This window comes from Bos taurus, chromosome 25 (assembly GCF_002263795.3).
Source record: "Bos taurus isolate L1 Dominette 01449 registration number 42190680 breed Hereford chromosome 25, ARS-UCD2.0, whole genome shotgun sequence".
Classification (NCBI taxonomy): Eukaryota; Metazoa; Chordata; class Mammalia; order Artiodactyla; family Bovidae; genus Bos; species Bos taurus.
This window is the reverse complement of record NC_037352.1, coordinates 3,248,699-3,263,309: the sequence shown is the minus strand read 5'-3', so window position 1 is coordinate 3,263,309 and position 14,611 is coordinate 3,248,699. Positions and strand designations below refer to the sequence as shown.

Sequence of the window (14,611 nt, the reverse complement as noted above, 5' to 3'; positions counted from 1 at the left end):
GAACCCCTCAGCACAGGGGGTCCCCCTCCTTATCTGCAGGTCAGTGTCCTCTGCGGCCTCAATGCCACCAGTTAAGTCCCTTGAGCTCCCAAACCAGACACTTAGAAAGTGGGAAGATAAGGGGTAAGAAAGCAGAGCAGAGAGAGAGAAGAGGAGGTGTGCAGGGTGCCCCTGACCGGGGCCTCTCCTGGATGCAAGAGTGAAGCCCTAAACCCCCAGAGGAAGCGCAGGCCCAAGTCCATGGGCTCGGGTCAGGCAGTGGTTTCTTCGAGGTGACACGGAAACACAAGCAGCCAAAGAAAACGTAGCTACGCTAGACTTCATTAGAATCTAAAACTTTCATGTTTCAAAGAACACCATCATCACTCTTCACCCCTAAGTGAACGAGGACATACAGAATAGAAAAGTATTGGCAGTCGTGTCCACAACAAGGGTCCAGAATGTTAGCTCAATAATAAAAGGCACTCCGTTTAAAAATGGACAGAGGGTCTGAGAGACATCAGGGCCCCTCTAGGAGGCAGGGCCCTCAGGACCCGCCCAACTGGCCTTCAAGTGCAGCCCCAGCCCCAGGAGCTCACAGTGATTCTGCCGATGCCATCGCTGCCCCAGGCCCACCCCTTCCTCCAGCCCTGCTGCTCTCAGCAGGATGGCCCCACACTGGGGGTCAGAGAGAAACAGGGAGACTGGCCCTGACCTGGAGTTTCTTCTCCTCCCCAGCATCCCAGGACAGGAAACTGTAGCTTCCAGTGCGTGACCCCTCCCCTCCACGCTCACCTCCAGCCTCCCAGGAGGCCCCTTCAGCTCTTTGCCAAAGGGTTTCTCTGCCTTGCCCACAGCAAGCCCTTCTCTGGGGCCTGCCTGCCTCCGTGTCTCGGCTCCAAGCTCCTCGCCAAGCTGCTGGGGACCCACTCCCAAACTAGCTGCGCCCTGTGCATGCCTGCCCTTGGCTGGGGGGCACCAAAAAGACCCAAACCCTGATTTTCCTTTCTCCCCGCTCCCCAGGATGGTGTTCTTCCTGGAGGACGTGATGACGTGCACGAAGCGCCTGCTGGAGTGGATAGCCGGCTGGCTCCCGCGCCATTTCATCGGGGCCATCCTGGTGTCTCTCCCCGCCCTGGCGGTGTATTCACACGTCACCTCTGAATTTGAAACAAACATACACGTAAGTAGAGTCGCAGTGATTTTGTGTCCAGGTTCCTCTGGGCTTACGGATCACTTTTTTATTTTTAAATAAGTCTGCTGGCTTGGGACAGGAATTTAAACACAAAGGCCCATACCCTATTAGTCCTTTGAAGTTGTCTTTTTAAAAGACTTGCCTAGGACAGAGGAGCAGGCCTGCCTGGGGAGAGTGCCCTGTGGGGCTGGGTGCTCTCCTACCCTCTGAGTGTCGCCAAATCCCAAGTCAGTTATTTCCTTACATGTTTTATGAGGAAGCATCTGTCCCACATATCCAAATGATACAGGGTAATACACTGTTGTCCATCAACTGTACTTCATTTTAAAAGTAAAAATAATAACCTTAGTCTGCAGAGCTGGCACCAACCATCCACTGGCACCTCAGCTGGCTGCTGTTGATCATGGAAGGTGCTTCCAAGTTAAACCCATAAAGAGTGAATTCACGCTGCTGTTGCAAGATTGTATTTCTGGTGCCGGCAACTGTAGCACAGAGTGCTGGCGGGCTGGCTGCATTCGCTACTTACACACCGCGATTTCATTTCCGCAGACATGCAGCAGGGTGCCCGCAGGACAGGTTTTGGGGAGGGAACTGATGACCGGGTGGCTTCATGGGGGCAGCCTGCCTTTCCTCCCTGCCAAGGTGACGTGTGTGGTTCCCACACGTCGGAGAGGAATCTTAGTGCCTGTGAGACCTGTAAGCGAGAAAACTGTGGGAACTTAATTAGTCCCATGGTTTAAGATCTGTCCCTGAACTGAGGGTGTTCTGTTCCACAGAAGGACAGGTAAGTGAGTGTGTCATCTGCTCTCGGGGTTCCCAGGTGGAGGGGAGGCTGGTGGGCGCACTGGGGTCCTCACGAGCCCTCCCCTCATTTCAGTCCACCATGTTCACGGGCTCGGCCGTGCTGACCGCTGTGGTGCAATACTGCAACTTCTGCCAGCTCAGCTCCTGGATGCGGTCCTCCCTGGCCACTGTCGTCGGGGCCGGGCCCCTGCTGCTGCTGCTCTACGTCTCCCTGTGCCCGGACAGGTACGTGAGCCCTGCTCGCCACGCAGGGGGTCACCCGCCCTGACACTGCTTTCGTCCCCTCACACCTTTCCTCTTAATTGAGATATATTATTGACACAGAAGCGTTAGTTTCCAGGTGCACTATGTAATGATTTACTGTTTCTGTACTTTGTGAAATGATGACCACCGTAAGTCTAGTTAAGTTACTCTCAGGAATGTCCTGGCAGTTCACTGGTTAGGATTCGGTGCTCTCACTGCTGGGGCCCAGGTTCAATCCCTGGTGGGCAACTAAGATCCCACAAGCCGTGATGTAAAGCCAAAAAAAGAAAAAAATGTTACCTTCTCAGCAACTTTCAAATATATAGTACAGTATTATTAACTATAGTTACCACGGTGTGTGAGCTTGAGTAAACTCCGGGAGTTGGTATGGACAGGGAGGCCTGGCGTGCTGCAGTCCATGGGGTCGCAGAGAGTCGGACATGACGGAGCGACTGGACTGAACTGACCTCGGTGTGTATTACTTCCCCAGGACTTAACTACTTTATAATCGGAACTTTGTACCTTCTGAGAACCTTCACCCATTTTACCCAGGCAGGCCTCTAGCAACCCAGTCTGTTCTCTAAAGAGTTCACGGTGTGGTTTTTTTGTTTGTTTTTAGAGTCTACATGTAAATGAGATCATATGGTATTTGTCTTTCTCTGTCTGACTTATTTCACTTAATGCCTCCAAGGTCTGTCCATGTTGTCACAAATGGCAGGATTTCTTTCTTTTTTGTGGCTGAATCATATTCTGTTGTATATATACCATGTTTTCTTTATCCATTCATTCATCGACACATACTTAGGTTCCTTCTCATCTTGCCTATTGTAAATAGTGCTGTAATGGACATGCGGATACAGGTGTCTTTTCAAGTTGCTGTTTGTGTTCCCTTCAGATGTTTCTGAACTGGAACTGCTAGGTCATATATTAGTTCAATGTTTAATTTTGGGGAGACCCTCATAATGTTTTCCATAGTGGCTGCACCAGTTTACTTCTCACTAGCAGTGCACCGGGGATTCCCTGGTAGCTCAGCTGATAAAGAATCCGCCTGCAATGCAGGAGACCCCAGTTTGATTCCTGGGTCGGGAAGATCCCCTGGAGAAGGGATAGGCTACTTGATCCAATATTCTTAGGTTTCCCTGGTGGCTCAGCTGGTAAAGAATCCTCCTGCAATGCAGGAGACCTGGGTTTGATCCCTGGGTTGGAAAGATCCCTTGGAGGAGGACATGGCAACCCACTTCAGTATTTTTGCCTGGAGAATCACCATGGACAGAGGAGCTTGACAAACTACAGTCCATGGGGTCCCAAAGAGTCGGACACGACTGAGCGACTGAGCACAACACAGCAGTGCACAAGAGTTCTCTCGTCTCCATGTCTCAGCATCACTTGTTACTTCTTACCTTTTTTTGTTTATACCTGTGCTAATAGGTGTGAGGTGATGGTTTGCTTGATGTGCATTTCCCTGATAATTAGGGGGGTATTGAACAGCTTTTCATGTGCTTATGAGCCATCTCTATGTCTGCTTTAGAAAAATGTCTGTTTAGATCCTCTGCCTGTTTTTCAATTAAATTTCTGGGTTTTGCTATTGAATTGTGTCTGTCACTTGTTCTTTCTCATCAGTACTAATGCCCTCCACCCCAACAGACATTTACGTCTCAACAGGAAATAGCTTTCAGCCTCATCAAGTCAACAACTTGATGAAATGCCCAAAGAATAATATGCAAAGGAAAGAAAAAGGAAATAATTTTTAATAGCAAAATATGTATTTACCTGTAGACTTCCTGGGGTGACCACCCCCAGCTGACGTCATGGAGTAGTCACATGCTAGAATTCATAGTTGTCCCATGGTATCCTCAGGGGATTGGTTCTCAGACCCCTTCCCCTAATACCAAAATTCAAGGATGTTCAAGTTCCTCCTATAAATGGCACCATATTTGCATATAACCTACAAAGCTGTTTAGACTACTTATGATACCTAATACAGTATAAGTGCTATGTTGTAAGTTGTAAGCATGCAGCAAATTTAAATTTTGCTTTTTTGGAACTTTCTGGAAATTTTCTTCATAATATTTTCAATCTGAAAGTGAAAGTTGCTCAGTTGTGTCCAACTCTTTGCAGCCCCATGGACTATACAGTCCATGGAATTCTCCAGGCCAGAATACTGGCGTGGGTAGCTCCTCCCTTCTCCAGGGGATCTTCCCAACCCAGGGATCCAACCCAGGTCTCTCCCGCATTGCATTCTGTACCCGCTGAGCCACAACGAAAGCCCAAGAATACTGGAGTGGCTACCGGACTTCCCTGATAGCTCAGTTGGTCAGGAATCTGCCTGCAATGAAGGAGACTCCGGTTCGATTCCTGGGTCAGGAAGATCCACTGGAGAAGGGATTTTTGATCTGAGGTTGGTTGAATCCAGAGATGCAGAACCTGTGGATGTAGAAGGCCATTTGTATTTACAATGAGGAAGTTTGAATTTAAGAAAGTAGAACCAGAAGCCATTTCATACAAGACTATCAAGAAAACGAAATGTTAGAGGTGGATGTGACACACAAATGAAAAGAAGTAGCTGGTTCTGACCTCGTGTAGTGGGGCTAGTGTGCTGAGACAGGTCACAGACTGTCGGAGTGGAGGAATTGAAGAATGATGGCCTCGCGAGTGACCTGGCCCTATTCATAAATACTGTGTCATAACAGTTCTCCACCTTATGACATGAAACGTTAGGGCAGTGAGAAATCACTAGAAATACATCTCTTATCTTGAAATCCTTCCACATATTGAAGAATACATTTTACTCAAATGGCCTTCAAAGCTCTTTCACTGGTGATGTGGGGAAAAGAAACAGGAGCTTTGTGAAGACCCCTGGGTACAGAATCTGTTCTGTGCTATGAAAAATGTAAAAATTAAAATATATAGGATAGCGCTGATAGGTGCTATGTTTAAAACAGCCTTTTAATGAACCCATCAAGGCTCCTACTTTCCATGTGTCCTACTAATTAAGTCATGTTTTGGTTCTCCTAAATTACCAGTTGTACATTTGCAACTGGCTTTGTGACTTTTAACCTTTTCAACTAAATATATAGTTGGAAATATGATGCTACCTTGGACAGCAAAGTGCACGTAGTAAGTAATTTATTCATAAATTTGGAAGGAATGTCTCAAATCATTAAGCTTCTGTTTCTAAACGTTGGACTTTTTGTGCAACTGCTTATGAAAATGTTTTATGTTAGCACACATTAAAGAACCATTTATTTATATTTACAGTGGATTTAGATTAGCAGGGTATTTCAAAGTTACATGGGACATTTCTCCATTGTGCTCTGCAGGACATCTAACATTGCTGGCTCCCCAAATTATTATGACAACCAGAAGGGACACCAGTATTCCCAAAATGCTCCCCTGTGCTGTGCTGTGCTTAGTTGCTCAGTCATGCCTGACTCTTTGTGACCACATGGACTGAAGTCCGCCAAGCTCCTCTGTCCATGGGAATTCTCCAGGCAAGAATACTGGAGTGGGTAGCCTTTCCCTTCTCCAAAATGCTCCCCTAGGAGTGGTATTACCACTGAGAATCATTGCTTTCATAAATTCAAAAGTAGAAAATGGTCTAATTTGTCTCAATATCCAGATGAAATCACCATAGTGCATTTGGGATATTACCAAAGCAGTGGTCAGTAATGGACAGAGTGAATGTCCTTCCTCAATTTACTTAATAAAATAATAGCGACGTGAAAGATGTTCAAGTTCTCTGCAAATTAAGATCAAAAAGAGAATTCAAAGTATTCAGTATTCACTTTATTCAGGGAATTCACTGCTATTCAGCATTTGAAAGGAAATTTTAATGAACAGTTAAATTACTTTAAGCAAAACAAAGTGTCCTTTTTCCTTTCTGAAGGTGTGTGCAGCCTTGTGGAATTATGGTCTTTATAGAGCTCTTTCCCAACAGTATGAAATTCAGTAATACACTTTTTAACCTTTTAGTTCAGTTCAGTCCAGTCGCTCAGTCGTGTCCGACTCTTTGCAACCCCATTAATTGCAGCACGCCAGGCCTCCCTGTCCATCACCAACTCCCAGAGTTCACTCAAACTCACGTCCATCGAGTCAGTGATGCCATCCAGCCATCTCATCCTCTGTCGTCCCCTTCTCCTCCTGCCCTCAATCCCTCCCAGCATCAGAGTCTTTTCCAGTGAGTCAACTCTTCACATGAGGTGGCTAAAGTGCTGGAGTTTCACCTTCAGCATCACTCCTTCCAGTGAACACCCAGGACTGAGACTGGTTGGATCTCCTTGCAGTCCAAGGGACTCTAAAGAGTCTTCTCCAACACCACAGTTCAAAAACATCAATTCTTCAGCGCTCAGCTTTCTTCACAGTCCATCTCTCACATCCATACATGGTCACTGGGAAAACCATAGCCTTAACTAGACGGACCTTTGTTGGCAAAGTAATGTCTCTGCTTTTGAATATGCTGTCTAGGTTGGTCATAACTTTTCTTCCAAGGAGTAAGCATCTTTTAATTTCATGGCTGCAATCACCATCTGCACTGATTTTGGAGCCCCAAAAAATAAAGTCTGACACTGTTTCCACTGTTTCCCCATCTATTTCCCATGAAGTGATGGGACCGGATGCCATGATCTTAATTTTCTGAATGTTGAGTTTTAAGCCAACTTTTTCACTCTCCTCTTTCACTTTCATCAAGAGGCTTTTTAGTTCCTCTTCACTTTCTGCCATAAGGGTGGTGTCATCTGCATATCTGAGGTTATTGATATTTCTCCCGGCAATCTTGACTCCAGTTTGTGTTTCCTCCAGCCCAGCGTTTCTCATGATGTACTCTGCATATAAGTTAAATAAGCAGGGTGACAATATGCAGCCTTGACGAACTCCTTTTCCTATTTAAGTCCATCACAATTACCCCATCAGCCATTCAGTCACAGGGATGGACCTTTTCCACTTGGATCTGGAAAGCATTAGCTATGGGGAACCCAGAAATCAAGCAGGAGATCTCGAAGTGGGGCTGGTGGTTGAATCTTTGCTTGATCCGGTCCACCCCCATACTCTCAGGATCCTCTCAGCCCATCTGCCCTGTCACTACTGAGCCCAACCAGGATAGGGGGCATGTTCAGTTCAGTTCAGTTGCTCAGTCGTGTCCAACTCTTTGCGACCCCATGGATCGCAGCACGGCAGGCCTCCCTGTCCATCACCAACTCCCGGAGTTCATTCAGACTCACGTCCATCGAGTCAGCGATGCCATCCAGCCATCTCATCCTCTGTCGTCCCCTTCTCCTGCCCCCAATCCCTCCCAGCATCTGAGTCTTTTCCAATGAGTCAACTCTTCGCATGAGGTGGCCAAAGTACTGGAGTTTCAGCTTTAGCATCATTTCCTTCCAAAGAAATCCCAAGGCTGATCTTCAGAATGGACTGGTTGGATCTCCTTGCAGTCCAAGGGACTCTCAAGACTCTTCTCCAATAGCACAGTTCAAAAGCATCAATTCTTCTGTGCTCAGCTTTCTTTATAGGCCAACTCTCACATCCATACATGACCACTGGAAAAACCATAGCCTTGACTAGATGGACCTTTGTTGACAAAGTAATGTCTCTGCTTTTTAATATGCTGTCTAGGTTGGTCATAACTTTCCTTCCAAGAAGCAAGCGTCTTTTAATTTCATGGCTACAATCACCATCTGCAGTGATTTTGGAGCCCCCCAAAATTAAGTCTGACACTGTTTCCACTGTTTTTTCATCTATTTGCCATGAAGTGACGGGACTGGATGCCATGATCTTAGTTTTCTGAATGTTGAGCTTTAAGTCAACTTTTTCATTCTCTTCTTTCACTTTCATCAAGAGGCTCTTTAGTTCTTCTTCACTTTCTGTCATAAGGGTGGTGTCATCTGCATATCTGAGATTATTGATATTTCTCCCAGCAATCTTGATTCCAGCTTGTGCTTCATCTAGCCCAGGGTTTCTCATGATGTACTCTGCATATGAGTTAAATAAGCAGGGTAACAATATACAGCCTATTTGGAACCAGTCTGTTGTTCTATGTCCAGTTCTAACTGTTGCTTCCTGACCTGCATACAGACTTCTCAAGAGGCAGGTCAGGTGGTCTGGTATTCCCATCTCTTTCAGAATTTGCCACAGTTTATTGTGATCCACACAGTCAAAGGCTTTGGCTAGTCAATAAAGCAGAAATTGATGTTTTTCTGAAACTCTTTCTTTTTCGATGATCCATCGGATGTTGGCAATTTGATCTCTGATTCCTCTGCCTTTTCTAAAACCAGCTTGAACATCTGGAAGTTCATGGTTCATGTGTTGCTGAAGCCTGGCTTGGAGAATTTTGAGCATTACTTTACTAGCATGTCAGATGAGTGCAATTGTGCGGTAGTTTGAGCATTCTTTGGCATTGCCTTTCTTTGGGATTGGAATGAAAACTGACATTTTCCAGGCCTGTGGCCTCTGCTGAGTTTTCCAAAATTGCTGGCATATTGAGTGCAGCACTTTCACAGCATCATCTTTCAGGATTTGAAATAGCTCAACTGGAATTTTATCATCTACACTAGCTATGTTCGTAGGGAGAGCAAAACATGAACTGAATTCCTATGAAGCAGGGCAACTCTTCTAGCTTTGAGGAGACGGGAGACTCTTCCAGCTTTGGGAGGGGGGAAACACGTGGGTTATAGCAGTGTCACGGTCGTGTCTGGACTGGATGAGAAGAGGACATAAAGTCTTAGAATTCTCATTTCGTGTGTAGCTCTCACTTTCCTTCTCTGTGAAGGCAGCTTCTGTAATCATGTAAGCCACTCTGAGCCCTCACTGGCCTGTGCTGCCCAGGAGAGCTGCTCCCAGGTGCTCCACGAGGTCCCCTTTGCAGGAAGCAAGGCTGGGGGCCTGGAGGGTGAAGTGTCAGGGCCCTTGCCCCGGGGAGAGGGGAGGTTCAGGTGATCTGTGGGCCTGACTGGATGCTGGGTCTAAGGTGACCCCAAAGGAAGCCGTGGAGAGGACGGGCTGTGTGTCTCAGGCACCTTCCCCAGCAGCACCAAGAGAGAGGTTGTTGGGTACGTGTGGTTTCAGTGCCCTAAGATTGGGATTTGATTGCTTTGGGGACCACCAATAGCAAAGTTCAGCCTCCAGAGTAAATAATTCAGCAGCACCTCCGGCAGGGCCTTTTGAAATTGATCCTCTGTCAGTAGGCTTCGGTGTCTGAAAATGACCAAAGTTTCCAGCCTGTAGATACTGTGGATGGGTTCTTAGCAACGAAATGAAGGCTTTAGAGACCTTTCCTGATTTTGCTCTTTGTTGACTGTGCATACCTTCCATGGCTAATATAAAAGTTGTTGTTGTTGTTGTTAATATTTATTTATTGATTTGACTGTGCTGGGTCTTAGTGCGGCATGTGGGATCTTTAATTTTTGTTGCAGCATGTGGGATCTTTAGTTGTGGCATGTAGGATCTAGTTCCCTGACCAGGGATTGAACCCAAGCCCCCTGCACTGGGAGTGAGGAGTCTTAACCACTGGACCACCAGGGAAGTCCTGATATACAGGCTTTTACATCATTGTCTTTACCATTTTGTTTTTCTTTATTAGCGTACAACATCAAATTATAATTAGAATTTACTATCCTTAACTACCTTGAACTCCACCTTGAAAATAGGAAAGTTGTTTTTATTTAAACTCTTCTCAGATTGCTTTGTGTATTGCCTTCCTAGCTTTTTATAATCATAGTTTTCTGCATTTTAATTTCAGTTCCACTGTAATTTCACACCTTGATGCAGTACAGAATTTCAGGTAAGCTTTTAACATTGTGCCTATATCTGAATAAAAGAGAGTAACTATATTATTGCTGGTTATTTCTAAGCTTCCTGAAAAAAGTTGTGTCTTGAATAAAAAGAACAACATACGCACTCTTAGAAGAGTAAGCGGAAGACGTCTGTTTACTAAAATAGCAGATCGTATTTAGATACCTTATTGGGAAAATGAATGACTGCTAAGACGTGGGCAGGTTTCTCCTGCTCTCTTGATAGTGGGGCATTCCTGTGAAAACCTTCCGAACCCTCACCGTGAAGAAGCAGTTACCTTAGGACACAGTTTGCTATCGGAGGCAAAAGATGAGTCGAGGTAAAGCACTGACGCTCACAGCTCAGAGCTGTGGTGGCTGACGCTGCGAGGCTAAGAGTCATACCTGGGGAGGAACCCGCTCCGTTCAGGGTGGCGCTGGCTGCCTAACATTCACCGCAGGACAGACGCAGAACACTATTTTTACCTTTTGCCTTTTTCCCTAAAGGCCAAAATCCCCTTCAGATTTCTTTCATTAGCAAAAACAGGTACTAATATAGATCTTTCATCCAAGCAAAGCAGCGAAAAGCAAACTTTCAAAAAGCAAAGGATTCTGGTATTAGATTTGGTTTAATTTTATATACGACCTTTTATATATGACTGTTACAAAGGAAATCTCACAAATCAAAGTATTTTATTCACTAAAATATTTTAAATTAACTGACTAGAAATTTGAAAAAAAAATATGTTGGGTCCTTTCCTTACTATAAATGTCAAATTTAATTCTAAATAAATTGAACTCAAAAATTTTTAAAGTTATCTAAAAGTATATAAATATCAAGAAAAAATAAAAATAATCAATTCTCAAGTCTCTAAGACAGAGATAACTTTCCAGTCTTATAAATAATAAATAAAACCACATTCACAAAAAAATAAGACTGAATGAGTGGATGGTACCAGCAGACTGAGAAAAATATTTTTGAGAGTGTTACATAAAGAACTAATTAAGACCTGATCTAAATTTTTCCTTCAAAATGTTACCATGTGGATACCCAGTGTAGGCCAGGGTATGGCACATTTATGAATTGATGGTGGTGTTTAATATTGTTGAATCTTCACAATAAGCTGATATATTAGGAGACTTTGTCCCTATTTTCCAAATAAGGAAGCTGAAGCTCAGAGAAGTTAAGGAACCTGCCTGTGAACATACAGCTAGTAACTGGCAGTGTTTAAACCCTTGCCTCCCTCACTGCCAGGCCATGCTTTTTTGCCATGCTTCATTACTTTTCAAAATGATACCATAGTTTTGGAAAGTAACTTGACAATCTATAAAAAACTGTCCTAAAAATGTTCATCACCTTTAGCCTAATAATTCTATTTTTTAAGCTTATCTGCTGAGGAAATAATTCAGCATTTGGTAAAGGCCACATCCCCCCAAATATTGATCATAGTGTTTTATAATATTGAAAGTTCATCAGCAAGTTAAGTTGTCAATAAAAAAGAAGTTAGTTATGAAACATGTACCCAAATATTGCAGCCATTAAAATATGGAAGTTATGGAAAGCATTCATGATTTTTTCATCTTTCATTTATTATGTAAAATTGCATATGTCTTATAGCTACAGGTAGGTATTTCATTATATATTTTAAAAAGTAATATATGTAATACTTATGATCTAATGGTGAGTGGTAATTTTTTTCTATTTCTATAATTAAAAAATTAAATATCTGTGTATGTTTAGATGTTGGGAAGGAGAATTAAAGTGACAATAGAAGTAGAATACGTATGCACAGAAGTCCCTAGATGACAAGAACAGCTCAGTGAATTTTCACAGGCGAACACAGCCATTTAACTGCCACCCAGACCAAGAAGTGGAACAGTACTGCAGCCCAGAAGCTCCCCATCACGCCTCCCCCTGGGTCCCTGCACCCGTCCTAGACGTAGATTTTAAATGGCATTGAAATACACCAGAATGTTGACACATCCCATGTTGAGCTGGCTAGGACGACCAGTGGTCTTTGTTGTCTGTTTCTCTCTGTTTCGTAATCCCTCTCTTCCATGGTAATGAACTCTACTCTCTCTTACTGTAACCTCCATTTGTCCACCTGTTGAGTTGTCTCTTGCATTTATTCATATCAGATCCCTCCTTTAGGGACTGACCTTCACTATTTGCATTTAGGAGTAGAGCTACTGCCTTCACTATCCCTTCTGCAGTAGAATAAGAAACACAGGTGTAGAGTGGAGGTAATTCTCTCACCTGCTGGTGGCAGATCTCTGGCTGCAGGGCAGCCCAGGGCACAACATGACAGTCTGTGCACTAGGACCCTTCCTTTTTTCTCTTTCTCTCTTTTGAATTGAAGGGTAATTGCTTTACAGAATTTTGTTGTTTTCTGTCAAACCTCAGCATGAATCACATATCCTCTCCCTTTTGAACCTCCCTCCTTTTTAAGCAAAGGCGGTGCTGTTATTCCCTCTCCCTCTCCCACTGCCCACGTCTCACATTCCCCTGCTCCATCCAGAGCAGACTGGCCCATGCCCGTCCCAGGCTCGGGCCACGCTGCCGGCTTTGGCCGCAGCGCAGTCGACTTCTACACCCTGCCCACTTCTCCCTCTGGATTCTACGATGCCTGGTTCCAAGATGACCTGAAGCCTTGGTGACATCTCATAAAGACGCTGTTCCTCAGTGTTACCCCTTCTGAGAAATAAAGGAAAGGCCAATTCCTCAGCCAAGGAAAGGAGCTCACGCAGGGAAGACTCCTCCCTGCAGACTCACCCCTCCTCTGGGCCAGCCAGAGGGCTTAAGGGGCTGCATGTGGATCTGTTTCAGTACCTAAAATAGTTATGTTTAGTGCTTGTGATTCATAGTATGTTTTGCCATTCATTTAAGTGACAGCTGGCAAAATAAATGAGTGAGGTGTGGTGAATCTTGCCACAGAGGTCTTTTTTGGTTCCTGGTTCTTAGGCATGAAGTAAGGGTCCCCAAGACCATGCACCCCCAGTGATCATTCTCTTGGGGGACTCAGAACTCATCATATGGTTGTACCCATGACCATGGTTTATTATAGCAAAAAGGACAGAAAGCACAATCATCAGGGAGCAAAGGTGCATAAGACAAAGGCCGGAGGAAACCAGATGCCTGTGTTCAAGAGTGCTCCCAGTGGGGTTGTGCAGGATGTGCTGAATCCCCCAGCAATGAGCTGTGACAGGGAAGCGCATCACATGGGCACCCTCTGCCTGGCATGTTCCAAAATCCAAGATTTCTGGAAAAACGGCAAGTGCTCAGCATACACTCTTGTTTGTACAAACAGTCCAGGCACAGTGAGCCCCTCTCCTCAGGGACGGGTGGGAATGCCCCAGAGCCAAGCTCCCAATGCCGACCTAGGGCACCCTGCCCATGGGCCTCTCTACGACACGGCCTCAGGCCCTTTCTGCACAGGCCCTTGGGCCAATAGAGACTTAGCCATACTCCAGCCCATCTTCTATTTACACATGAGGAAACAGACCTGAAAGATGGCGTGACCTGCCCAAGGGTCCCAGAGCTCTTCAGGGGGAGCCAACCTGGCCATTACGCCAAGGCTGGGGCTTTGGGGACTGTGTTTCACAGAAGGCATTATGGCCAGATTGGTCAATTTCATTATTTTTAATATCCTTAAGTTACTGCTAACAGTAAAACTCGTTTCAAGCACTCTGATTACAGAATTGAGCTTTCTGTGCCACGGCTCTGTCTACACTCAGAATCCATCTGTTTTGTATATAATTATATTCCTATAAGTGACCCAGCAGCTCGCTCCGTGCATTTTAGAGTACAGCAGGGAACAGTTTACATGAGCAGAGCAATCACAGCCGTGTAAGCTGATAGAAGGATGAGAAGGAAATTCAACAAGCATTAACAGTGATCGCCTCTGGATAGTGCAATGATGGTGAATCTTTTCTTTGTTTCTACTTTTACCCTAACCTTTCTATGCTGAGTATGTAGTATTTTTAAGTGGGAAAAAAAATTCTATTTAAAGAATAAACTTTAGAAGAGGCAGTAGCCCATGCTCATCTTCAGTCCTCGGGCGCCAGCTGTGGCCCTACAGCACCTCCACAACACTGCGTGGAGCCGCAGAACAGTCCTAGCGGACTCGGTCGTCAGAAGGAAGAGAAATGGGTTCCACCCTTAGAAGGGCAGTTTGGACATTTCCACTGGAATTCTAAGTGCGGTATTCTACATGACTCAGCGGGTCCATGCTCAGGAGTATATCCCACGGGATATATGCAAAGATGCACTTGGGAATACCTGCTGCAGCCTTCTTCCTAGAAGCCCAAAGATGGGCGAAGTCAAGCACCCTCAGCCAGCGTCTGGTTGTGACAGCACAGCCAAGGGTTAGAATAGTGCAAAAGGGCACCGCATAGGAAAGACACTTATTTTCCATTGCTTATGGTATGTTTGAGTTTCTTACAGAATGTTACTCTTAAAAGTATACATTTTATATATATTTTTAAAAAATGTTAAAGTTGTCTTAAATGACTTTGGCAAGACAGAACTAACCCAGCAGGGTGGGAAGGAGGGGGCAGGCAGATTGTATCAAAGTATCAGAGGATATGAAATATCTTGGGTATGGCGGTGTGGTGTGGTTCCCGGGGAGAT

At 45.0% G+C, this 14,611-nt stretch overlaps 1 protein-coding gene across 3 annotated transcripts in view; it reads left to right on the top strand.

Moving 5' to 3' along the window:
- Nucleotides 1–14,611, top strand: part of ADCY9 (adenylate cyclase 9) — a 112,020-nt gene that overhangs the window by 86,369 nt on the left and 11,040 nt on the right. For all 3 annotated transcript variants that reach the window (XM_005224482.5, XM_005224481.5, NM_001205917.1), the window contains 3 exons: nt 1,003–1,162; nt 2,052–2,203; nt 9,951–9,992. In XM_005224482.5, coding sequence (XP_005224539.1) covers nt 1,003–1,162; nt 2,052–2,203; nt 9,951–9,992 — 354 coding nt within the window. The remainder of the gene's footprint in view (nt 1–1,002; nt 1,163–2,051; nt 2,204–9,950; nt 9,993–14,611) is intronic.